Here is a 26,724-nt window from a genome sequence, read left to right on the forward strand (position 1 = left end):
CTTCATAAAATGTGCTGCACACATCTGGATATTTGGGTTAAACTGTTCTGGAACAGTGTTGTAAATGCAACTTAACCACTGATTTGTAGTCGTGTCCTCTTTTGGAAGATCAAACAAAGTAGTTTCGCCTTCACAACGAAAAACACAGCAGCCTAGCGTGAGGGGAAGCCCCTGGCTTAGCGTGCGCTGAGGCCGGGCTAGAGTGAGCAGAGGCGGTGGATCCGACAAAGGAGCGGCAAGCACATGTGACGACCCCAGGCTTCGTCCATGGTGAAAGCCGATCCGGCGATCCACAGCGCGAAGTTGATGTATTCCCTCAGCGACCAGCACAGATCAGCTCTAGGCATGACGAAGCAGATATCATCCTCTTTTGGAAGGCCAAACAAAGTAGTTTCGCTTTCACAACGAAGCAAACAGCGTCTTCAGGACATGGCAACAATACTACAGCGAGAATAAAAGTTACGCCTTCTCTCTTTGTGTGAACATTTGGGCGGCGTTATGCAAATCTTCCCACATAGTGAGGTAGATATGTGGGGGTGTATTAGAACGAGCCATTTTGGGTAGGTGTGGCTGACTCTTAACTTTTATAAAGAATATCTCTTTGGATTTGAGACTTTAGTCTTTGCAACTTTACAGATCTTCTTTATGCACCAAGAGCTTGTAACACTCCAAAGAGAAAGGAGAAATTGAAATCACACCATATGACCCCTTTAAGAGAACCTCTGGCCAAATGTACAAATTGCTTTGCTTTTGTTTCAGAACATGAATCTGCACAAACTGTCCTCGCGACTGTGCCCAACAGTAAGTGTCATTCAACTGTCATTTATGGTTTTATATTTTATTTATTATTCTTAAAGTATATTTAAGTTAAGAACATTTAACAGGATATATCACTCAAAATCATTGTCATTATCAGGTAACACAGAAGTTCAGGCATCTCCACATCCAAAGCAGTGGCCAGCAGCTGGAGGCAGTTGCTGTGGAAACAGAATCAACTGAACCAAATCCGCTGTCAGTCTTCAGAACTTCAGAGCAGGATCCTGTACGTAGGGGTGTGCGATATTGACAAAAAATAATATCTCAATATTTTCTTGATTTTATCGATAACGATAATTAGATGATAATTATTTTGTTGAGTGTGTTATTGTGCTGGTATCTTAAGCACTACCGTGGACAGCTGACTCCTAAAGGTTTTTATTTTCTTCATATTCTGTGGTGGTCAGTTCACTCTGATAGAAATTATTCTTTTCCAATAAGTTTAAAGTGATTTTTACCTTTTATTGGCATTTTTACCTTTTATAAAGCCTTTTTTCTAGAAGTGTGCATTATCTTTTGAGTCAAATTCTTACATTGAATCAGTGAATTAGAATATTAAGACATTTGGGCTGTTACCAAGCAAATTAAATCAGTATCAATAAAATTCATCTTTGCAATGCAGAGAAAACACAGAAGCTGCATCTGAAGTGGCATTTAGATGTATTTACACATTACTGTTTAGTGCAGAACATGAATGCATTTAACCTGCAATTACAAATGCATAAACAATGTTTTGATATATTAAAGGCACAATATGTAAGTTTTCACCGCTAGAGGGCGCGTATTCAAAATAAACAAAGAGGCAAAGGCGTAGTTTGATGACGCCGTGACTGAGTGTGGAATCATGGGAGTTGTCGTCTTCATCCCCACAGCCGATGCAATCCGACGGGACAGTAGAATGAAGCAGGGTGAGGCTGAAAGCCATCGAAGTGAAACGAGGCCGCTGAACGAGCGTGACACACGGCTCGAAAGCAGCGGAGCTTTTATTATGCCACAGTCGACTGCTTCCGCTCCTTCCGGTCGTGCGTATGTGGGGGGGGAAAAAAAGCAGAGCTGTTTTATCATACTAGATACATTTGAAAGTTCTGTTATTATGCTACTCTGTGAGGTCGTCACCGGTCTATTAAAACGCACTACATATTAAAGCGTCTTTGGTGCTTCCATGTTTTCTACAAAACAAAACCGGAAATCGAGGGGTTATGACATCATTGGCAGGCGTCACAGTGACACTATAGACACGGTCCGTGTCACTAGTTAAAATAGCTTATTTCTCTGGATTTAAACATTCACTTAAACAATGATGTCTGGATTTTAAATGACAACATGACTGACAACAGTTTATCTAATAACATGTTCAAATATCTCATGTAAATGTTCAAATAAAGCTTTGAAAAAGTTTCATAAATTGTGAACCTCACATTTCAGCTTTTAAATAAAGAAAAGGGTCAAGTCAAAATGATAATTGATTAATAAATGATTATATGTATTTTATCTGCTCCATAAATAATACTAGATACCTTATTGTTTAAATGTGTAGAATCCACATAAGCTTATTTTTCATCAACCGGTCAAAATTTACAGCATTTTTTGGCCCAGACAGAAACTGCACACAGACTGAATGTAAATGTAACTCTCTGTAAATCCACTCTCTGACACTGCATGCTGATGAGCTTTTATCATAGTTTATAGTTATATGAAAACGAAAGTGGTTAACATTCAACCCTAGAGTTCCTCTTTTGCTATGTTATAAGCCGGGCTGCGGGTGCTTTCACTTTCGAAATTCGCAATCTTGGTGTCACGTTTAAAAAGAAAAGATAATTGTCTGATACACTCGAAGTGCTGCGCAGCTCAAACGAGTTGCGTGGTTTCGTTATGCTTTCAGTTTCGTTTGCAGTTTGATGTTTCTCATATGCAACAGAAATGCAGTGCTTATGAGTTAAACAATGCGGTGGTCACGCCAGTGCGACCGCACACAAAATGTAGTCGCACCGGCAGAAAAAAATGATCGCAAAATGCGGCCATTTGGTCGCACTCTGGAGCCCTGTGCAGTACAGTATTTATTTATCCTCAGTTGATCACGGTAATCGAATACGGTTATAGTGATAATTAAAATATGAAATGGTAATACTAACCGTGGGGTATTTCATCATGATTTATCGTCAAACCGGTAATTGTTACATCCCTAATCCTAAATGCATTTTCATTGAATCATGCAGTGACAGAACGCACTCTTAAATTCGCACGCGCACTAGTCTATACTTCACGTAATGTGTGCGTGCACTCTGTAGGGGTGTTTTGAATGGTTTTTGCAAAATACTCGATAATGTCAAATTGCACATCATTAAAACAACAATTAAGATATTATCGCAGATGATATATATCACACACCCCTACCTGTACGTCTAAAAAAAACAGAAACTGTAGTGTCTTATATAGACATTTATCAGTAGCTTTCAAATATACTTATGCATGAAGCTGACCTTAAAGGGATAAATCACCACTGGCAAGATGTTTTAAAAAAATTTTTTTTATAAATCTTGGTTTTCTATGCAGTATGACCACGAGAAAATCAGTGGTACATGACTAGAGAAAACAAACAAAAAAGGGGTCTGTGGGGTTCCCTTTTTCCAAAAAACGTGGGTGTTACATAATGCATTTATTTAACTTTGGCAACACCCTTCTGGGGAAGTTTGATCTGTAGTTTTAACAAAAGCCCATGAAGCATTAATATACATTTTGGACTGATATTTTAGCCATAAGCGACAGTTTTTGAGGGATTTGTTTCTTACAAACATGCAGCTTTTCACTGATGTAATGCTAAATTTCTCCAAATCTGCAATGAAGAAACAAATGCGTCTACATCTTGGATGCCCTGAGGTTGAGTACATTTTCAGAAAATTTGTATTTTTGGGTAAACTATTCCTTTAATATTATAATACAGATTTGAATCCCAGTGAGTTGTTTAGACATAGATATGTGGGGGCATGTTAGAACGAGCCGTTTTAGGTAGGCGGGGTTGACTCTTAACTTTTATAAAGAATATCTCTTTGGATTTGAGACTTTAGTTTTTGCAACTTTACAGATCTTCTTTATGCACCAAGAGCTTGTAACACTCCAAAGAGAAAGGAAAACTTGAAATCGCATCATATGACCCCTTTAAAGGGTTAGTTTATTCACCCCAAAATGAAAATCTGTCATCATATAGCCTACTCACCCTCATGAGTCATGTCACTGCAAAACCATAAGACTTATGTTCATCTTTTGCAGCACAAATTACTATATTTTTTCCTATCCATTGAAAGTCAACCAAACTTTTTAGCATCAAAAAGAACTGTTTAAAGAGTTTAAAAGTCCATATCCATATGAATGCAGCGGTTTAACCCAAGTCTTCTGAAGAGACACCATAGCTTTATGATAAACAATTTAATTTAGGCTTCACACGCTGATATAGTCACATAAATTGAGCTCATCAAATATTTTAAACACCTAGCTTTTTTTATACATGAAAGGATTGTGAGAAAAGGATCACAGTTTCAATAAAAAAATTTAGCAGCAAAAACAGTTTTCAACATTGGATAATAAGAAGCATTGCTTATAATTAAGCACCAATGACATATCAACTGAGTGCCAAATCAGCATATTAGAATGATTTCTGAAGGATCATGTTTCTGAAGGATCATGTGACACTGAAGACTGGAGTAAAATTCAGCATTGCCATCACATGAATAAATTACATTTAAATATATATTAAATTAGAAAACAGTTATTTTAAATTGTAATATTATTTCAAAATATTACTGTTTTTTACTTTTTTGATGCAGCCTTCGGGAGCATGAGACTTCTTTCACAAACATTAAAAAGCTTAATTATTCCAAACGTGTGACCACTAATGTACAGTATGTGTAATTTTTATTTAGGCATTGTATCAAAATTTTATAATTTGACATTTTGTCATTAGTCCTTTTGTGGAAAGTGGTCAAGAAAAGTAGAGAAAGAAGTAGTGATATTTCAGTTTTTCTTTTTTAATAAATCTGCAAAAATGTCAACAATTCTGTGTTTTTCTGTCAATATGGGGTGCTGTGTGTACATTAATGAGGAAAAAAATTAACTTAAATGATTTTTAGCAAATGGCTGCAATATAACAAAGAGTGAAAAATTTAAGGGGGTCTGAATACTTTCCGTACCCACTGTAATTATATATATTTAATATCCAGTCAAATCCCTGAATATGGAAGCATAAGAGTAGCAATATTCATTTTGAAATGTAATATGCAAAATGGCAATGCAATATATAAAATGGCAATGTTTTTCTGTATTTAAATGTATATTTTTCCATACATATGTGCAATGTTTAGTGCAAAATTAAAGTTTAATAATATATGGAGTCATATGGGTAGCAATATTAATTTTCAAATGTAATATGCAAAATGGCAATGTATTTCTGTATTTAAATGTATATCTTCCCATACAAATGTTCAATGTTTAGTGCGAAATGAAATGAAATTTAAAATGAAATTACAGGTGCATCTCAATAAATTAGAATGTCGTGGAAAAGTTCATTTATTTCAGTAATTCAACACACAATATGGAAGCATATGGGTGGCAATATTAATTTTGAAATGTAATATGCAAAATGGCAATGCAATATATAAAATGGCAATGTTTTTCTGTATGTAAATGTGTATTTTTCCATACATATGTGCCATGTTTAGTGCAAAATGAAAATTAAGTTTAATTTAAAATGTACAATTAAATTATATAATTAACATAATATGGAGTCATATGGGTAGCAATATTCATTTTCAAATGTAATATGCAAAATGGCAATGTATTTATGTTTTTCAATTTCTATTTTCCCATGCATATGTGCAATGATTAGTGCAAAATAAAAATGAATTATTTTACATTTTACATTATATAAATTTAAATACAGAAATACATTGCCATTTTACATATTACATTTCAAAATTAATATTGCTACCTATATGCTTTCATACCTGAACCCCTCTCTTTTTATCTCAGCTCTCAGAATCACTCTGAATCCCAGTCAGAAGTATCAGCGCATTAAAGGATTCGGTGGAGCCATGACAGATGCAGCAGCTATGAATATTCTGTCCCTGTCCTCCGGAGCTCAGGACCAGCTGCTCAGACAGTACTTCTCCCCAGATGGTGAGCGGGACAGAGATTTGGAAACAGAAAAGAAAATAGGTTCAGCAATCTTGAGTTCTGAATGGTGCACATCCCTGTCTGTCACAGGTATAGAGTACCGTTTCGTGAGAGTGCCGATGGCCAGTTGTGATTTCTCAACTCGCCTCTACACGTACGCTGACACTCCAGAAGACTACGATCTCCAGAACTTCACCCTGGCTGAAGAGGATATTCACATGAAGGTATCATACACAAACAAAAACACAACATCACACTTACAGGTGTGTGATATTAACCAAAAAAATTGTCTTGATATTTTGGAGAATTTTGTTGATAACAATAATTAGATAGTACTTAGCTGAGTGTGTTTTTGTGCTGGTTTAGGCCTGTTGTAGACAGTTGACTCCCAAAGCGTTTCATATTCTTTATATTCTGCACAGTGGTTAGTTCAGAACAATTAACTTTTAACTGACAGAAATTAACATTTCTATTAAGGGGTAATATCTGATTTTCAGGAGCATTTTTACCTTTATAAGGGCAATTTATCTTCTATGTCAAATTCTTTTGATTAATCAAATTCAATCAGTACTATAAGACTCTATGGTGTTTTAAAATATGATATAATTTAAAAAAATTATATTGATATGAAATTTTAATCGCTAATTGGAGGTGGCATGTCCCTGTATATCTTACGTCAGATTCTTACATTTAATCAATAAATTCAATCAGAATAATAAAACAATATAGAATAATAAAAAATATATAGTACAAAACTTTGGATATTGAAATATGAAATTATTAAAAAATATACTTTTATTTTTAAATATGAAGCTAAAACGGTCAATAAATGGCAGCAAGTCCTTGTCTTAATGAGTGATAATGGCTGATATATTCAGAAAAAAAAGCAAGTGACTTTTTTTTAATTAATAATCATTGAATCATTCACTCAATCAGTGCACAGATTCAAACAGCTGCTCCAGCTTTGTTTGGAACTATTTTCATTGGCATTCTAAGTGCATTCTAATAGGCTACACCACAGTCAAATGTGTAGACTCTCAAGATGCGATTTTGTTTTTGTTTTTTGCAAAGTGAGCAACATACTCAATATCTGCTGACACATTGTTAAAACAACAATAACAATATGTTTGTAGACAATACATTTCGCGCACCCCTAACCACAACACCACAGATGTCACATCCTGATTCATGTCATCTTTCTCTCCCAGATTCCCCTGCTGCAGCGGGCACAGGCTCTCTCTGCTCAGCCTCTCAATCTGTTTGCCAGTGCTTGGAGCGCCCCCGCCTGGCTGAAGACCAATGGTGCACTGATTGGCAAAGGCTCCCTCAAAGGCAAGCCAGGAGGCAAAGAGCATAAGACCTGGGCCCAGTACTACATTAGGTGCGTAAAGGAACCTAAAACTGTATTTAAATATCAATATCTTATCTACAACTAACTACAAAAGAAACACATTTCCAGCCTTTTTAACCTTTTAATAAGGCCTTTTACCTTTCCTATTCAGATTTCTAGAGGAATATGGGAAATATAATCTTTCTTTCTGGGGGTTGACATCAGGAAACGAGCCCACTGCAGGTGAAATGACAAATTACAGTTTTCAGGCTTTGGGTTTTACTCCGGAGACACAGCGCGACTGGATCGCCCTGGATCTGGGTCCAGGACTCCATTCCTCATCCTTTCCCCAGACCCGCCTCATGATCCTCGATGACAACCGACTTCTGCTTCCACACTGGGCCAAAGTGGTAAGTGAGGAGAGTGGACAAAAAGAAGGATGGGAGGATGATCATAAGGATGCGGGGTGGTGGCAAAACTCCATTCATCTCTGTCTCTCCACCTCTCTTCCCTGTTGTAGGTTCTGAGTGACGTACAAGCGGCACGTTACGTCCATGGGATTGGTTTTCACTGGTATCTGAACAACATTGCGCCACCTGGCATCACCCTGACAACAACGCATCACCTCTACCCAGAGTACTTCCTGTTTGCTACCGAAGCGTGTGCTGGGTGGAGTCCGCTGGATCGTGGGGTGCGTCTGGGCAGCTGGGACAGAGCAGAAAATTATGCACATGACATCATAGAGGTACACGGTGTATTTGATTATTTATTTATTCATTAAAAATTATTATTTACTCTATACAGTGGTGGCCAAAATTTTATATTTAAGCGGTTTCAGTTGTTTCTGCTAAATTGGCCATTACAATACCCATAAAATGAACTATTGCCGGAACTACCTGCGATGGAAGGAATCTGCTGGAACATTGAAAATGATGGACTGGCCCCCTCAAAGTCCGGACCTCAACCCCATCGAGCAAATTTGGGGCGAGTTGGAAAATAAACTGGACAGATCTATTGTACATTGAAAGGAAAGCCTTTGGCTTGAGTTGCAGAAGGCATGGGATAACATTAGTGTTGAAGTTCTCAGGAAATATACTGACACTATGTCAGAGACATGTGCTGCTGTAATTGCTGCAAAAGGTGGACATACCAAAATATTAAAGTTAAAAGTGAATAAAAACAGTACGACTCACTTCATCTGATATTTGTTGTTCTCAGAACAACCGTCTGCATGTTTCATGAACATTATGAAATTAAATCATGTTTTGGAGGCAAAAAAGGTCAATATTTCATATATATATATATATATATATCAGATCTCTCAGGTGTTCTAACAATTTTGGCCACCACTGTATAATAACTCTCTCTCTTCCTTCGGCTTGCTCCCTTTTTATCAGGGGTCGCCACAGCGGAGTGATCCGCACAACCGATTTGGCACATGTTTTACGCCGGATGCCCTTCCTGCCGCAACCCAGCACTGAGCATACCACCACTGTATAATAACAATATATGTAAATAAAATAAAATATTTAAGGGATAATGTACAGTATATCTAGCCAGTTGTTATTGTGGAACAGAACCCGACAAGGTGATCTTTTATCGCCCTGAAGGGATTTATTTTGCAATAACACCCAGGTGGATGTACATTATCCCACTTATTTCACGGCTACTTCCCACATAAGTAAATAATTGGACACAAAATATTCATTTGAGTTGAAATAAAACACAAAGCTTTCGTGAAGAAAACAATTCGTAGTAAGTGGCTTTTTGCCTACACAAATGAACAAGTTCAAACTAGACGAACATTTGAGGGATAAGGTACAGTCATACCACTTATTACACAGCTTCTCACCACATGGGGACAAGAGATATTGAGTTGTAACTTTTTTAAAGTCTTACCTGTTTATTATGTAATAGATGCAAGATGGAAGCAGCTGTGTTTAAATGAAACGAGAGAGTGAGTCTGTGATACCCGGATGAGCTGTATGTTATTCGGTGTTGCTATTGACAAAGGTTGTTATTGGGAAATAACACACCTCCAAATGTAGTAACAGACCAATCAAAATCAAGTACTCCAGAGCCGTGTAATAAATGTAAAAAAAAAATACTGCATAATAATGGTGTTGATTTTAAGGGTTTATATTCAGAAGGAAATATATATATTATATGTCTAATATATATATTATACATATCATATATATTATTGTTATCATTATTTAATAAAGGCTTACATGTGGAGTTTATTAATATTTAATGTTATTTATAAATATTTAAAATTATTAATTCATATTATACTTATTTAATATTTAATTATATATGTAAGCCTTTTCCCCCCTCATCTCTTTTGTTTCCTTTAGAACGGATTCTAAAATATATTTTGTAGAAAAATGTACAGGCAAAATTGTGTGGGGCCATTAATATACACTATATTTTTGTGCACTGCCACTAATATACAAAGTGGTTGCAATATAATGTATAGAAAATGTTTTATGTAATTATTTAAAAATGATTATATAATGTCCCTTCTCTTTATTTAGGACCTGAATGACTTTGTGACTGGCTGGACAGACTGGAACTTGGCCCTTAATCAGGATGGAGGGCCAAATTGGGTTAAGAACTTTGTGGACAGCCCTATTATTGTGGACTCAAGTAAAGACGTCTTCTACAAGCAGCCCACCTTCTACAGTATGGCCCACTTCAGGTAAAACCCATTCAAGGCACCGTTAACAGTGACAAGATTCAGCTCTTGGACAAAAATGGTTTCTAAAGATTAAATAAAGCTTTCACTAGCATACATGTTTACTGCTAAACAGCTATTTCTGTAATTTAATTGTAAACTACCTAGTTGACTTTTTTTCCATCATACTTGGGTTATTTCATAAATCTTAGTTATAGAATACAAATACAGCATTCTTCAATACAATATGTAGAACTGTGTCTTAGCTGAGCATTGAGTAACTTTTTGTACCTGACAGCAAGTTCCTGTGGGAGGGGTCACAGAGAGTGGGCGTGTCCTTCAGTCAGCACACCAGCCTGGAAATTTCTGCCTATATCAGATCTGATGCCTCAGCCGTGCTAATCATTCTCAACAGGTAAAAGAATGGGGTCATTTATGCTCAACTGGTGTTGTTGCATCATTTCAGGTGTATATAACATGTTATGAAATTGCAGGTCTGAAGAAGAGGTGCAGTTTGAAGTTTGGGATCAAACGCTGGGCTTCCTGCCAGGAAGTGCTCCACCTCACTCCATCCTCACACTACTGTGGAGCAGACGCTGAACGGTTGTACCAAACACCGCGTCAATAAGCCACATATGCACCTTAATGAGTAACTCAAACCATTTCAAATGACTGCAGCAACCACGATCACAAAGAAATCATTTCACTAGATTCAACGGTGGTTTATAATCTATCCATCTGGCTTGATAAGCTGTTTTGGTGCATTGGCAGCCAAATGATGATTTATGAGACAATTATCAATTTTAAAGGCAATAATGTGATTGAGTCATGTTTTAACAAGTAATGCTAGCATTCCTGGAAAAACTTGATGTATAAAATTCCTTGAAACACACGAAGAATTAAAAAGACGCAATAAACGCAACTTCTCACAGCCATCTCGTCTGAGAACGCATATTTATGTCAACAAAAATCAAATAGGAAGATCTGAATGCATTTGTTGTTCATCTGTATCATAAGATCAACATGTTGCCTTGTTTTTATTCAATTTTATTATTAATACATCATGGTCATACACATCATATAATATATATTTATATACTTTAATATTTAGCAATTCATCGTCATTTTCATCAATGTTTTTTTTTTGTCTTCCTTAAATGAGTTTGCCAACTAAAATTATTTACATTAGAAGAAACTGTAATAGAAATGAGAGTGAAAGGAACTAAATCAAATTAAACTGAATGACATTGATGGGTTTGTGATATATACACACCAGAGTTGGAATCAAAAAGGAGAGAGAGAGACTAAACTTCATGATCTCCTGTACAAAGGGGCAAAGACACGGCACCCCATCCCAATGAGAATTCACATTGAACGACAAGAGGCGGGGAGTACAGCCGAACACTGTACCATCTAAATGTGGGTTGGGGAGTTGTGCTGCTACAGCAACAATATGTGCCCGACCCTACCCTCATCCTGCACTGTTTGTTTGTTCACTCGGGGAAGGAAAAAGGGAAGGGTAAACTAGGCGAAAACTCTGGAGGAGATCAAAGACGTCTAAATGACACAGAAACATTAGGATAGACACAACTGAGAAGGACAGAGTTAGAGAACAGAAGTAAACAAACCATAGTAAAAATACACCAGCATGGTGGGATGAACACAAAGAATAGACAAAAAAAAAAGAAAAGCAGAGAGAGACAAATAAGCTTGGGTTAAGACAGAGAGCTCAGATGAGACAGGCGGACGTGTGTGCATGTGTTTCAGAAGGACCATCTCTCCGGTGTGCGAGGATCAGTGTTTAGGGAGGAAGGCTCTGATGAGGACCGAGTGCCGCTTTCATCCCCATTGAGGCTCTTCCTGCACACAGGACATGTGTCGTGCTTCAGGGAGGAAGAAGAGAGAAAGGTATGTCAGTGGCGATTCGTGACCTTGAAAATATAGTTCAAACTGAAACTGAACTTCACAAGTGACTAAAATCTGAGCACGATTTGATCTAAGCACAAAAATGCAAACTTTCCGGTTCTGAACAAAATAGTTACTTTTCACCCCTGACACAGTCTGCTGTGTTGATTTCAGTGAATTCATAAAGAATACATATGACTTTTTGGCTAAAACTATTTGTAAGGCTGCATAATTTCTACGTTTACTGCTTATAACATTCCTTTGCATCAGTCAACTTAATACAAAAGTAAATATTTTCCAGATAATGTTTAATTTGTCTTGGCTTCAGAACAATAATATATAAGCCAATTATTGAATTTAACAAACAACGCTGTCTTTAATATCACACTTACCAAAAAAGATTCAAAAGATTGAGGTAAGTAATTAAAAAAAGAAATACTTTTATTCAGTGAGAACAGAATAAAAACATTATAAATGTCTTTACCATTTCAAAGAAATACTGTTTTTTGTTTTTATTTTACGTTCTGTTTATCTAAGAATCCTGAAAAAATCACTTTCCACAAAAATATTAAGCAGCACAACTATTTTCAATGTTGATAAGAAAGGTTACTAGAGCAGCAACTCAGCATATTAGAATGATTTCTGAAGGAACATGTGACACTGAAGACTAGAGTAATGCATGCATAAGATTCAGTTTTGCAATCACAAGGAAATTTTTTTTTTTAAATGTACTAAAATTGTAAATTTAAATTGTAATATTTTTTCATAACATGACTGTTTTAGTATATTTTTGATCAAACAAATACAGCATTGGTCAGAGTTCTTTAAGACAAAAACAAATAATTAAAAACTCTTACCAACCCCAAACTTTTGAACAGTAGTCAATATCGAATACATTTGGAAAATACACAGCTGCCTATTTTTTATTTAGCACAGTGGCTAGATTAACAAATAACCAGACGCCACCCGATCTAAATATTCCCGCACAGTTTAATAGTAATGACTTTATGAATTTCTTCACTGATAAAATAGATAACATCAGAAATACAATAACAAATGTAGATTCTACAGCGTATAATACTTAAACCATTTCAAATGACTGCAGCAACCACGATCACAAAGAAATCATTTCACTAGATTCAACGGTGGTTTATAATCTATCCATCTGGCTTGATAAGCTGTTTTGGTGCATTGGCAGCCAAATGATGATTTATGAGACAATTATCAATTTTAAAGGCAATAATGTGATTGAGTCATGTTTTAACAAGTAATGCTAGCATTCCTGGAAAAACTTGATGTATAAAATTCCTTGAAACACACGAAGAATTAAAAAGACGCAATAAACGCAACTTCTCACAGCCATCTCGTCTGAGAACGCATATTTATGTCAACAAAAATCAAATAGGAAGATCTGAATGCATTTGTTGTTCATCTGTATCATAAGATCAACATGTTGCCTTGTTTTTATTCAATTTTATTATTAATACATCATGGTCATACACATCATATAATATATATTTATATACTTTAATATTTAGCAATTCATCGTCATTTTCATCAATGTTTTTTTTTTGTCTTCCTTAAATGAGTTTGCCAACTAAAATTATTTACATTAGAAGAAACTGTAATAGAAATGAGAGTGAAAGGAACTAAATCAAATTAAACTGAATGACATTGATGGGTTTGTGATATATACACACCAGAGTTGGAATCAAAAAGGAGAGAGAGAGACTAAACTTCATGATCTCCTGTACAAAGGGGCAAAGACACGGCACCCCATCCCAATGAGAATTCACATTGAACGACAAGAGGCGGGGAGTACAGCCGAACACTGTACCATCTAAATGTGGGTTGGGGAGTTGTGCTGCTACAGCAACAATATGTGCCCGACCCTACCCTCATCCTGCACTGTTTGTTTGTTCACTCGGGGAAGGAAAAAGGGAAGGGTAAACTAGGCGAAAACTCTGGAGGAGATCAAAGACGTCTAAATGACACAGAAACATTAGGATAGACACAACTGAGAAGGACAGAGTTAGAGAACAGAAGTAAACAAACCATAGTAAAAATACACCAGCATGGTGGGATGAACACAAAGAATAGACAAAAAAAAAAGAAAAGCAGAGAGAGACAAATAAGCTTGGGTTAAGACAGAGAGCTCAGATGAGACAGGCGGACGTGTGTGCATGTGTTTCAGAAGGACCATCTCTCCGGTGTGCGAGGATCAGTGTTTAGGGAGGAAGGCTCTGATGAGGACCGAGTGCCGCTTTCATCCCCATTGAGGCTCTTCCTGCACACAGGACATGTGTCGTGCTTCAGGGAGGAAGAAGAGAGAAAGGTATGTCAGTGGCGATTCGTGACCTTGAAAATATAGTTCAAACTGAAACTGAACTTCACAAGTGACTAAAATCTGAGCACGATTTGATCTAAGCACAAAAATGCAAACTTTCCGGTTCTGAACAAAATAGTTACTTTTCACCCCTGACACAGTCTGCTGTGTTGATTTCAGTGAATTCATAAAGAATACATATGACTTTTTGGCTAAAACTATTTGTAAGGCTGCATAATTTCTACGTTTACTGCTTATAACATTCCTTTGCATCAGTCAACTTAATACAAAAGTAAATATTTTCCAGATAATGTTTAATTTGTCTTGGCTTCAGAACAATAATATATAAGCCAATTATTGAATTTAACAAACAACGCTGTCTTTAATATCACACTTACCAAAAAAGATTCAAAAGATTGAGGTAAGTAATTAAAAAAAGAAATACTTTTATTCAGTGAGAACAGAATAAAAACATTATAAATGTCTTTACCATTTCAAAGAAATACTGTTTTTTGTTTTTATTTTACGTTCTGTTTATCTAAGAATCCTGAAAAAATCACTTTCCACAAAAATATTAAGCAGCACAACTATTTTCAATGTTGATAAGAAAGGTTACTAGAGCAGCAACTCAGCATATTAGAATGATTTCTGAAGGAACATGTGACACTGAAGACTAGAGTAATGCATGCATAAGATTCAGTTTTGCAATCACAAGGAAATTTTTTTTTTTAAATGTACTAAAATTGTAAATTTAAATTGTAATATTTTTTCATAACATGACTGTTTTAGTATATTTTTGATCAAACAAATACAGCATTGGTCAGAGTTCTTTAAGACAAAAACAAATAATTAAAAACTCTTACCAACCCCAAACTTTTGAACAGTAGTCAATATCGAATACATTTGGAAAATACACAGCTGCCTATTTTTTATTTAGCACAGTGGCTAGATTAACAAATAACCAGACGCCACCCGATCTAAATATTCCCGCACAGTTTAATAGTAATGACTTTATGAATTTCTTCACTGATAAAATAGATAACATCAGAAATACAATAACAAATGTAGATTCTACAGCGTATAATACTTTAGCTTCATTCATCGCACCAAAAGATAAACTGCAGTGCTTTACAACTATAGGACAAGAAGAGGTAAATAAACTTATCAGGAAGATCAAGTGAATCATCCTTTTTGGCATTTTTTCCCCTTCTTTTTCTTGGTCACATTTTGTTAATTCCATCTGTGCAAATCACTTGGATATTGCGGAGTCAATAAAACGTGTGTTTAGAGAAGAAAAAAAAAAAACTAAAAATATTCCAGATGTTTTTACACTTATTTTGAGCTGCAACTCCAACCCCTTAATTACATTTATCAGATGTTTATACACAAATAAAATAAAATGCTTTCAGAATATATTTCTGTAATATATTTCTATTACCGTTCATCATTTTTCCGTACTTCAAAAGATTCTTATATCTAAATGTTTTTCCTATGTCTTTTCCCCATTCTCTCCCTTTAGTCTGGCTCCTTCCTCCCTATTGTTTCTCTCACCAGTTCAAGCCAGGGCACAATGCAGTCACTATGGAAGATGTGGTTACAGGGCAGCTGCCTGACCGCCTCACCGACCGTGTAGTCTTCCTTACATACAGGGCACTCCATATTGCAGTCTAGGAAAAGCAAGGAGAGAGAGAGAGACAGCGTGCAGGGGGTGAGAATAATGAGATTTCAGTAGACGAGCGCTGCCTCAAATAGGAATTAGAATTCATCACCACACAAGACTCGTACTGGTAGGTCAATGACCCCCACTGAGTCTGAAAGCCTTAAATCATAACTGAAATGGCACACTGTGCCTCTGACAGACCAGAAGAAAACAACAACAAGAGCTTCAAAGAAAAGGGAAGAGAGAGGAGAGACTAACCAGTGTGTTCCTGAGTGATGATAACAGTGGGGAGGGAGGAAATTTTATCTTTCTCAGCAGGAGGAGGACCCGTGTTCTCAAACTGACCCAATAACTGTGTGAGAGAAAGACTCAGATGATCAGCTTGTTTGCACAGAGCCTCAGATCAGGTAACGTGCACACACACAACCCCTGCTCAGCTACCTGTGTGATGACTGCATCCAGACCCCCCTGTCCCCAGGCGTAGTCCCCAGGGTTTGAGTGCAGCATGCCCGTCCTAACACACACACAAAAACACCAAGATGACCAGTATTTATGTTATTATGTATTTATGTTTTAATGCCATATCAGTAACAATGGCTATCATTTCAATACACCATTTACAATAATATAACCTTTTCTTAAAGGGGTCATGAATCTTGTGAATCATGATCTTTTGACATATAAGAGGTCATTGTACCATAAAAACATCCTGTAAGTCAGAACTCAAAACTTTGTCGTTAGTCTAAAAACAGCAGTCTGTCAAAACTACAGTTTTTTGGAATGTTCTACTCTATGATGTAATAGTGTGGATAAGAGCCGCCTCTGCAGACGAAGATTGACATCACTGTCTGTTTAGCCCCACCCACCGATTCTGTGAGAGGTTTTGAAATTGAGGTTCCTGTGAGATTTTATTTAGGGCGTTATACCACAAACAGCCACCGGGTGCCATCCAAACTCCATTGAATTTTTTTAATCTATTTTTCTGTCACAAATGTCTAGATTTCTCTGTCAATATTACTTCTATCTCAAAATAACCACCAAATATGGAATCCTGAGACTCAGACCTTTCCAATTATATGTTTTCTAATCAAGATTATAAAAAGTTTTGATTCTTCATTTTGTAATATGACACTCGACACCGCCCACTAAGGGGGAGGAGACCGCCAAAATAATTTTAAAGTACCATTTCCATGGTAACACAATGTCCGATTTCAAAATGGTTTCCACAGGACGAATCTTGGGCTTCTAAGCTTTCAAATGTTACATGATTTATGATGATTACTAAAAGATTTGATAGAGAAAAAAGACAACAAAAAAAGAGCGCCAAACGTCCCACAGGTGGGACGGTGACAGTTAAGGGGTTAAATTACTTTTTTCCATATCAATCTACACTACATACACCATATCGACAAAGCAAAAACAGAATCGTCACATACCTTGTAAATGTATTAAAAAATAAAAAAAACTGAAATAAGTACATTGCGTAAGTATTCATACCCTTAACTAAATATTTAGCTGAAGCACCTTTACAGCCTCAAGTCTTTTTTTGTTTGATGCGACAAGCTTTGATCATCAGCATTTGGCAATTATCTGCTATTCTTCTCCTCACCTGTTCACCTCTCAAGCTCTGTCAGGTTGGATGGGGGCAGATGCACATTTTCAGATTTCTCCAGAAATATTTGACTGGGTTCAAGCTTATGTTCTGGCTGGGCCCACTCAAGGACATTCACAGAGTTGTCTATAAGCCACTCTTGCTGTGTACTTAGATTCATTGTCCTGTTGGAAGATGAACCTTCTGCCCAGTCTGAGGTTCTAGATGCTCTGGACAAGGTTTTCATTAAGGCTCTCTCAATATTTTGGTGCATTGAGTTTTTCTTCTACTCTGATGAGTCCCTCAGTCCCTGCTGCTGAAAAACAGCCCCACAGCATGAGGCTGCTAACAGAACACTTTACTTTTGGGATGGTACTCTGCAGGTGATGAGCAGAGCTGGTTTCCTTCAAACATGATGTTTGGAATTGAGGTTCATTAGACCAGAGAATATTGTTTCTCACAGTCTGAAGGTCCTTTAGGTGCTTTTTTGCTAATTCCAAGTGTGTTTTCATGTGTCTTCACTGAAGAGAGGATTGAGTTTGGCCACACCGCCATAAAGCCCAGATCGGTGGAGTGTTGCAGTGGTGTTTGTCCTTATGTAGATTTCTCCTATCTCCACATATGATCATGGAGCTCAACTAGAGTGACCATCAGGTTATTGTTCACCATGCTAACCAAAGCCCTTCTCCATCAATTGCTCAGTTTGGCCAGGAGGCCAGCTCTAGGAAGAGTCCAGCTTTTTTCAAACTTCTTTAATTAAGGGTAACAGATACTACATGTTTCTGTGAACCTTCAATGAGGCAGAATTTTTTTCTGAACTCTTCCCCAGACATGTGGCTTGATGCAAACCTGTTTCTGAGATCTATGGGCATTTCTTTTGACCTCATGGCTTGGTTTTTGCTCTGATATGCATTATCAGCTGTTAAGACCTTTTATTAAGACGTGTGTACCTTTCCAAATCATACCCATTCAATTGAATTTGCCACAGGATAACTTCACTCAAAGTGTAGTAACATCTACAATCAATATGAATGCTCCTGAGCTAAATTTCAACTGTCCCATTGACTCCCATATAAAGGTATGAATACTTATGCAATGGAATCATTTAAGTTTTTTTATTTTTAATAAATTTGCAAATATGTTAAAAAACTGTTTTTTGCTTTACCATTATGGTGTATGGAGTGTAGATTGATGTGGAAAAAAAACAAGGCAGCAACATAAAACGTGAAAAAAATGAAGGGGTATGAATACTTCCGCAAGGCACTGTATATATCTATATCTATCTATCTATCTATATATATATATATATATATATATATATTAGTGCTGTCAAATGATCCAAAATAAAAGTGTTTGTTTACATTATATATGTATGTGTAATGTGTAAAGTAATTATATATAAAAAAACGATGTTAAGTAGTAACGTAGTAGTAAGAGTTGTTGTATGACATAATTCAGTGAAGCTTAACAACTCAATTAGGCTACCTCATATATTTAAATTAAAAGACCACTACAAGTGTCATCTAGAAGACATCGGTCATTCTCATATTTTCTTTAATTAAAAAAAGAACCAAACATAAAATAAATACATTTATCTATCTATATATACTGACTGCCCAAATTACATAGTTGCAAAATACTGAGTAAAATGTTTTCTTTACCATGACAGTGGAGGAGAGCCTGGTACTCCTGAATTGGCAAAAAGGCCTGCGAGAAACTGCTGTACTATTCTAGAAGGAGAGAGGAGACATCAGTGAGGAACTGATATTGGTGTGGGGGGAAATTCTGCCAACTTCCTTCATTTTTTTTTATTGACATTTCATGAGCTGTTTAAATCAGTCATCTGACCCACATGCAGTACATATAAATATTGCCTTCAAAAACTTCCAAGCCTACAGATTTTGTTCTCAACATTTTTTTGTGGAACAAAGCTGTTTTACACATACTAGTTGAGAAGAACAGTCTCTTTCATGTTACTAAGCTGGGACATAAACCTTTCTACATAAGAAGTTTACTACCTATTGTAATACTATGGCAGAACTAAAGTTATGGGATTATTTCTTACAATTTTTTAACCTTTATTTGCTATTTATTATGCCTATATTCAGTTTGTTAAGTTTACTGCATTGTTTTTTAAGAAATCTAAATGTCCTGCCATTCAAAAATATACAATAGCATATGCCCTATTCAAACCAACTTTGATATTTAAAAAAAAAAAAAAGATGCATCCTTTATTTTTATTACTATCATTATTATTATTATTTAACACGAGGATACCTATTATTTATAGGTTATTATTTTTACCTAGTGTTTTTTCCTAAGGGTCATGATTTAGTTTATATTTAATTATTACATCACTGTACCTTGTATTATAACATCCTTGCATTAAAATGCAGCCATGTAAAACAACTTATAATATGTGCATGTGCATATATACACCAAGCAGAGTTTGATTGATGAAACTCTGTACTTTCCTTGCAAACACATTGATTCTATATTCCTTAAAATGCATCACAACAGCTTGATTAATCTGCAAACTGTCACTTTGCTGAGACAATTTGCTCTTTATTAAGCATACCAAATATTCGTGTTGGTCTCGCATTTGGTGTGAACAGGTCTTCAGCAGAGATTCAGTTAAAATTCAAAAACGAAACTACGACAAATGAAAGGGCAATCTCAGAGAAAAGAGAATGAAAACAAATCCACTGATTTGGGATACAGAACAACCAAATGAAAAGCTGAGATATTTAACTTACCCCTCAACAGCGGGAGAGCGATCCGGTCGACTGCTTCCTCTGGATCGGTACCTCCTCTGCGTGTGCAGGCGTGGAGGACGACCAGGACCCCAGTGCTCTCCTCCGCCTAGAGGGCCGCTCAGGGACCCACCAAGCCCACCTGGGACAGAACCGCCGAATGGCCCTGTTCCGAGACTCCCAGACCCACTGCCCCCTCCCGGGACTCGCTCAGAGTCAGGACTGTCTAGATCCAGACTGAACGGCCTCTCCACGAACAACAGCTGCCATAGCTACAGTGAAATAGTGCAAGATGAGTAGTGCAATCTACCTCACTCTAACTTATTCAAAAACTCCTTATCAACAACAGCTACACAATCTCTATCTGACAGGAAAGATGTTGTGGAAAGAAGGGGTCAACATACCTCAGCAAACTGTGAAGCTGTGTCATCAAGGCTATTTGAACTACTGTCCAGAAGACTAAGGATGAAACAATCACATTCATGTCAGATCTGGCTACATACTGCCGTTTCATGGAACTTGGCAACATACACTGCAGTACAGCTGACTGTCACAGTGAGGGAGTCATCGATCTAAACCAGCGCTTCTCAATCCAGAACTGCACAATTTGGATCTCTCACTCATTTAAAGGCTAAGACAGCTGCTTCGCTGCCCATGGTGCCCAGACAATGACTTCACAGAAGCATTTTAGTGATAAGGCACCACCTAAGAAAACTGGTTACGTCTGTTTTCATGTGAGCTTTAGTCATAACCAAGCAAATATTTAATGACTGCAGTGTTTATTGTTCGTTAGGAATGGTGACGTGTTAAAAGAATTCAAAAAATGTCATTCATTCATTCATTTTTGTTTTTTAATGTATACCATATTCATCAGCTGAACTACACAAGCAGAATGGTGGGATACCACAGGCATCTATGCTGCCTTCAAAAGATGACCAACACTTCCCTACTACATAGTATGCAAAATGGAGTATATAACATGTAAAACATAAGTGAACATTACCCAAATAACTGACTGCATCAGCTGAGATTGCATTCAACCAGTGGACACTTTGCTATCCTACAATGCCAAAGCAGCTGAGGAGTCGTTAGATTTGAAAAGTTGAGAGAGCTGTGAGTTGAGCAACTCTTTTCTAGTGTAAGTAGGTCAATGACAAATAAGAGTGTCCAAGATAAAGAAATAAAACAGTTTTTAAAATCTCGTTTTAACGTGTGCAAAGCTGTTAGAAGTGAACTCATTTTTATTTTTGAAAAACTTTTATACAAATTTCAAGAAACGTTTCATGACACTAAATTAAACTTAGTGTCATGAACTAAGTTTTAATGACACTAAAATGTCTTATGTTGTAACCATCAAGAGAAAGGTAGTAAAAATTTAAATGCCCACATCTTATATTTTATTTTAAGCAAATATTATGAATTATTAATTCCAATAATGTATTTAGCTTATTACATAAGCTTTTCGGAGGGTTGCACCACATTCCACAACTTGAACTAACCTTGCTGTATCACCATGATCAAATTATCATATATTTTAAGAGACATTTTCAACCTTGACCCACAGTCATTAGTCTGCAAGGTATATAATATCATTTCTGTTTTGTTTTTTTCCCCCTGAAAATATTTCTGCACATCAGTTCTGCCACATGACTTTCAAGCAAAAAAATGTAATTAACAAAACTTAACCACTGTTTTTTTCTAGCAAATATAAAAAGATCATGCGAACTACTTAATGTTTTTTTTTTTCAAATCACTATGTATAAATTCCATTTTTTATGTATTTCAAATAAATGAATATATCTGCAAAAAGCATTTCACAAACCACAATGTCATCAACAAGTTATTTTAAATTACTTGTTCAATACCACTCAAGTAACTTATTTTCAAGGTTATTGCTTGTACATCATAAGCAAAAGAATAAATTTGTTACCAACCTATTCTAACTTATAAGTTATATGTAAAAAAAAAAAAAAAAATCATACCTTGACAAAGGCTACTTGTTTGGCGAAATGTTAGTAACAAATAAAGCCCCGTTCAGACTACACGATTTTAACCCGATTTTGCCACGATCTGCTTGACGTAGGGTGTCGTGGGGAATCGTATACGACAATGGACGTCGGGACACACGATTCAATCGTTTCATCTCGTGTAGAGTGCACCTCTGCGATGCTTCATGACGTCAACACAGAAAGACTAGCATGTTTAATTTTTGTTTCCGTCGTACACGACAAGTTCCATCACAGCTATGACACTGGCCAATAGGAGCACAGAAGTGCCTTTGTACAAGCTTTCAAACATGCCGAAACGAAAGGGAGACATGGTATCATGGTGTAATGGAGTCCATACTATCCTCTTCATGCCATCCAGATTTGTGTCCATTGTCAGGTTTTTCTTTCTTTTTTGGGCTTTTCTGACAAGACAGGGCAAAACACGCTGTTTGCTAGCCATTGTTTGTTTACGCTCATAGTCATAGCACCTTCTGTCTTGTCTCGCGCTATTGATGACAGCATGCACGTTGTTAATGACGGCATGCGATGAATGGTTGGGTAGCATCGTATAGTCGGACATGTTTCTTGTTCACGACACTACAAGATTTTATGAGTCAAAATCTCATAATCTGACAGTGACTGTCGTAACTGACAAAAAAATGGTGTAGTCTGAACCAGTGCTTAAGAGAGTGTGCAGTTATATTTTTGTTCATTTAGTCTGCTCCTTTAACTTGCACCTAAAAAAATGTGTGCATTTGTTTTACTTCTTTAATGTTCAGCAATGTATTCACAGCATTCAAAAGTTCTTCAATCAACAGTCGAGAGGTTCTTCAAGTACTTTCACAGTATGCACTGAATATAATGATTTAGTCTACAAAAAGGACCTAATCTTATAAATAAAAGAGAAGACATCCACAATGTGCAGTACGCTGGAAATATAAGACCAGGATTGGGAACCACTAATCTAAACCCTTTCCCAAATAAATTCCAATATGACCCAAACTAAACTGAGCTGGAATTAAACAGAATTCAATTGAATCCTTCATGTTCCTCTGGTAGAATGGTGGCATAAACTATGAATGATCTTCAACTCTGCTTAATTTATCAATATTAAAAAATTACATCACAGCTCTGTGTTCACATCTTTTACTTTTCATGCCCATTTGGTGGTGCTACAAATCCAGGTGACACAATCGACTTCTTTACATACTCCAAAAGGTACTGTAAGAGCTGCCATAGTAATCTAGCAGTGCAGGAGTTGCAACATGCCACTGGAGGCATGAATGAGGAAGTGCAGCCATTGAAAAGCTCACCTGGAGTCTTCTGTAACCTCCTCGATGAAGCCCGAGTCACATCTGGGACAGATATACTCCTGAACACAAGCAAAATCACAATTAGAATACAATGTCGGAAAATCACATTGTTGACATCAACAATGTAAACAAACAAAACGGTGTTTTTTTGTGAGGACACACACATTTGCATAGCACTACAATACACACTCATTTGAATGTGAAAACAAATAGTCCCGTACAAGGAGAGACACTCCCTGTAATGTGTGTCATGACTATTGCTGGCTGATTCAAGAGGCTGCTTCCCTATTTTTTTCTCTGACTCGAACAGGTCAAGACAGGTCATCCTATGGGTCTCCAAAAAAAGTAGGACAATGGCTGCTTATCTTGACATGCAGCACAACTCGGGACACTATTTTGCCTTATTCACAGTTTCACACTATATTCACTAACCATATACACTACCTTCTGTATACAGACGTTTACTAAGTTAAATGGGTAGTAAACACACAACTCATCCTCACCAGGACAGCTCATGATGAATTGGCTTACTGACACACAGACCAACAAGTGCTTAAATTAAACAGTCATTGACAGATTTGCGACGCACGTCAAATGTCATGTTACAAATAAGTGAAACAGAAATATTTGGTATTCCGGTTTCGCTTTTGAAGAGAGTTCAGGATTGATCCCATTTAAAGACGTTTTTGAACATCTCTAAACGGTAACAGCATGAACCGAGCGCTTATTAAAGCCAAACATTTCCTAAAATGTGAAAAAGTCACTATTTGTACAGTAAGATAGTACGAAAGCATAACAAAAACACTAGATTTGAGTGTAGCATTTGTGCTAAAGATAAAATACGTCCGTTTTCTCCGTTTTTTAGTAGCAGTCTTACGTTTAAAAATACCGGTCACTGATAAATACGTTTGTTTTTAGTGTGTATATACAAACAACAAGGCACGACAGGCCTTTCGCCCACATCAGGTTGATACACTGCTACCATGCTAACTTTAGCACAACAGCGAGACCTGCGAGAGCGACAGCGGCAGTGCACAAACCGACTAAGATGAACCGGCTGTGCGTTACAAGCGACGCGGACTCACCGGCAGTTTGGGGCTCACTTCACCCTTACAACAGTGACAGAAGAAGCGATGCGGAGGGACCGCCGCAGCCTCCGCCATGTTTTTCGTGAGACTGTCTGTTCCCCAAACAGCAGCAGCGCTGGCCGTCGGTCCGCCCACTGTCCGATTCAATGTAGCGAGTCGATTCACTCGGACGGTTCGTTCAATGAACCGGTCGAAGCAATGCACTGATTCAAGTTTATTTGTTACACATCCTTGCAGCGGCAGTGAAATGTGCTTTTTACAAGCCTGTAAAAAGTAAAGTTAAAATAAAGGGAGTGATTAATTTACAATAATAGTACATTATTCATTCAAATAATCCATAATACACTGATGTTCATTATTATGTTTGTTTCATTCATCTAATTGTTTTACTTTAAAAACATAGTTCATGTAGTCGAGTGATTCACAATCGGCTCTTCTGAATCATTAAAAGAATCAGTTCATTGCAACGATTCGTTCGCTGATCAGGCATCACACTGGAGCTCCACATGACCACGGAAATTCGTCAGTGCTGATCTTTACACACCGCCTGAACTATGGCAAGCCGTTTTTAAGACGTCTATTCTCGATATCAACAATTTAATTCTCAAATCAACTATTTAACTGCCACTAGTGACGATGTTAATTTCTGATATCATGAATGTGATTGTTACTAGTAAGAAAGCCATTTTAGATATCAGAAATTATATTGATATCACAAATATATTTTTAGATATCAAAAATAACAAATCTAACATGTTGAAATTCATTTACCGATATCAAGAATTAACATTTCAACTAGTAACAACTGAATTCTTGATATCAAGAATTCACATTTTTACTAGTAACAAAGTAATTATTGATATCAACAAAGGCAGTTGATATCTGAAATTTCCCTTGCAACTAGTGAAAATTTAATTACTGATATCTTAAATAACATTTTAACTAGTAAAAATACTTTTACAGATATGTAGAAATGCCATTTTTACAGGTAAGAATAGCTATGGTAATGAGATCATGAATATTAATGAGATCTGGTTTTCCCACAATCCTCGTTTTAGCGTCAGCATTGGCCAAAGATGGCGGAAGAACATCCATGTGCAAAAACGGCTCCTCCTTTATTTATTTGTTTTGTCAATGAAACATGAAAATTATATTATGGCTGGATTAATTTTATTTTTTTTGGTAAATTTTTTGTTAATTGTTCATTTTTTGTTAAAGTAATTGTATGCTGTTTCTATTTACTGGCCATCAAGTCCTTCGGATAATTAAAGGAAAAATGAACAAGGCATTAATTTAGCTTTAACATAAAAAATTAATTCATGTCGTTTTTTCATGTGTTTATTTTTAGTTTTATTACACTTTCTTCTAATACATCAAATAAAAAATACAACCAAAAGGAAAAATATAACAGACAATAATGCGTCATACAAAGTTTGAACGTTTTACTGGACTTTTTTTTGTAATATCGTTGTATTTAGGCTACATGAATAAGTCGTGTCCTAACAGGCATTATTTTTATATAACATGTTGTCCAGTTCTTGAAGTATCGGTGGACAACATGAATGATAAAGTCTATTGAACCACTTTCTCATGTCTGTCTCAGCCATTTCAATGTTAGGCTACGTTAAATATGGCACTGCACTAATACACTATTCTGAAAGTTAAGACATGAATAACAGTCTCTCAATTGTAGTTAGTTCGGAGAATGGACAACGATTTAATAAGAATTGTGTAATCTTGCCCATCTGGTTCATTTCTTATTGTTATTATTATTATTATTATTAGGCTATTTTATATGATTATTATTATTATAATTATTATTATGCTATTTTATTAGGCTATATTGTTGTTGTTTCAATTTTGTAACTATAAATGTGTTTACTTAAGACCTCACAACAATTGTATCATTAAATAATTAATAAATATGTTTTCTGTTTTGGAAATGTGCTTGTCTCTACTATCCCTTTCAACATTTTGCCAAAACAACACAAAATAAAACGGAATATAGACTATATGTTATCTCAAAAGAGATAAATAAAATGGTGTCTTCATTTTAAATGTAGGGGCGGTTCTAGGGTTTCATCCTCAGGGGGGCTTAGCCCTCAGAGAGA

General features: G+C 36.4%; 2 protein-coding genes and 1 long non-coding RNA gene across 3 annotated transcripts in view; 2 read left to right on the plus strand and 1 right to left on the minus strand.

Annotated features, from left to right (window-relative positions):
• The window catches only part of LOC107596744 (uncharacterized), a 2,494-nt gene extending 1,449 nt beyond the window's left edge, over positions 1-1,045 (plus strand). Inside the window, exons 2-3 of the long non-coding RNA XR_001610395.1 lie at positions 760-801; positions 917-1,045. This is a non-coding gene — a long non-coding RNA (uncharacterized lncRNA). The remainder of the gene's footprint in view (positions 1-759; positions 802-916) is intronic.
• Positions 1,046-2,828: 1,783 nt separating this feature from the next.
• LOC107596705 (glucosylceramidase-like) lies at positions 2,829-10,920 on the plus strand. Its single transcript, XM_016287503.1, has 9 exons — positions 2,829-2,859; positions 5,839-5,985; positions 6,073-6,206; positions 7,191-7,363; positions 7,485-7,722; positions 7,833-8,057; positions 9,850-10,013; positions 10,288-10,404; positions 10,484-10,920. Exons 1-9 carry the CDS (start codon positions 2,829-2,831, stop codon positions 10,587-10,589), a joined length of 1,335 nt encoding a protein of 444 aa, XP_016142989.1. The 3' UTR covers positions 10,590-10,920.
• Positions 10,921-12,985: 2,065 nt separating this feature from the next.
• On the minus strand, positions 12,986-24,726 carry LOC107596622 (E3 ubiquitin-protein ligase RNF115-like). Its single transcript, XM_016287380.1, has 9 exons — positions 24,611-24,726; positions 23,526-23,584; positions 20,629-20,683; positions 20,228-20,496; positions 19,133-19,201; positions 16,322-16,394; positions 16,139-16,232; positions 15,772-15,887; positions 12,986-14,204 (listed from the first exon to the last, which is right to left on the minus strand). Exons 1-9 carry the CDS (start codon positions 24,686-24,688, stop codon positions 14,085-14,087), a joined length of 933 nt encoding a protein of 310 aa, XP_016142866.1. The 5' UTR covers positions 24,689-24,726; the 3' UTR covers positions 12,986-14,084.
• Positions 24,727-26,724: the final 1,998 nt, after the last annotated feature.

Source organism: Sinocyclocheilus grahami, unplaced genomic scaffold (genome assembly GCF_001515645.1).
Source record: "Sinocyclocheilus grahami isolate Dianchi unplaced genomic scaffold, SAMN03320097.WGS_v1.1 scaffold222.1, whole genome shotgun sequence".
In the NCBI taxonomy this organism is placed as follows: Eukaryota; Metazoa; Chordata; class Actinopteri; order Cypriniformes; family Cyprinidae; genus Sinocyclocheilus; species Sinocyclocheilus grahami.

Bases quoted from the DNA above. Each gene is read 5' to 3' on its own strand.
- LOC107596705 (XM_016287503.1), top strand. From the start codon at position 2,829: ATGCGGCCATTTGGTCGCACTCTGGAGCCCT. The intron at 5,986-6,072 runs GTGAGCGGGACA...TGTCTGTCACAG, and splicing joins ACAGTACTTCTCCCCAGATG to GTATAGAGTACCGTTTCGTG. The intron at 7,723-7,832 runs GTAAGTGAGGAG...TCCCTGTTGTAG, and splicing joins TTCCACACTGGGCCAAAGTG to GTTCTGAGTGACGTACAAGC.
- LOC107596622 (XM_016287380.1), bottom strand. From the start codon at position 24,688: ATGGCGGAGGCTGCGGCGGTCCCTCCGCATCGCTTCTTCTGTCACTGT. The intron at 20,684-23,525 runs GTGAGCTTTTCA...TTTCATCCTTAG, and splicing joins GAGGTTACAGAAGACTCCAG to TCTTCTGGACAGTAGTTCAA. The intron at 16,395-19,132 runs GTAAAGAAAACA...TGTGTGTGTTAG, and splicing joins GGCTCTCCTCCACTGTCATG to GACGGGCATGCTGCACTCAA.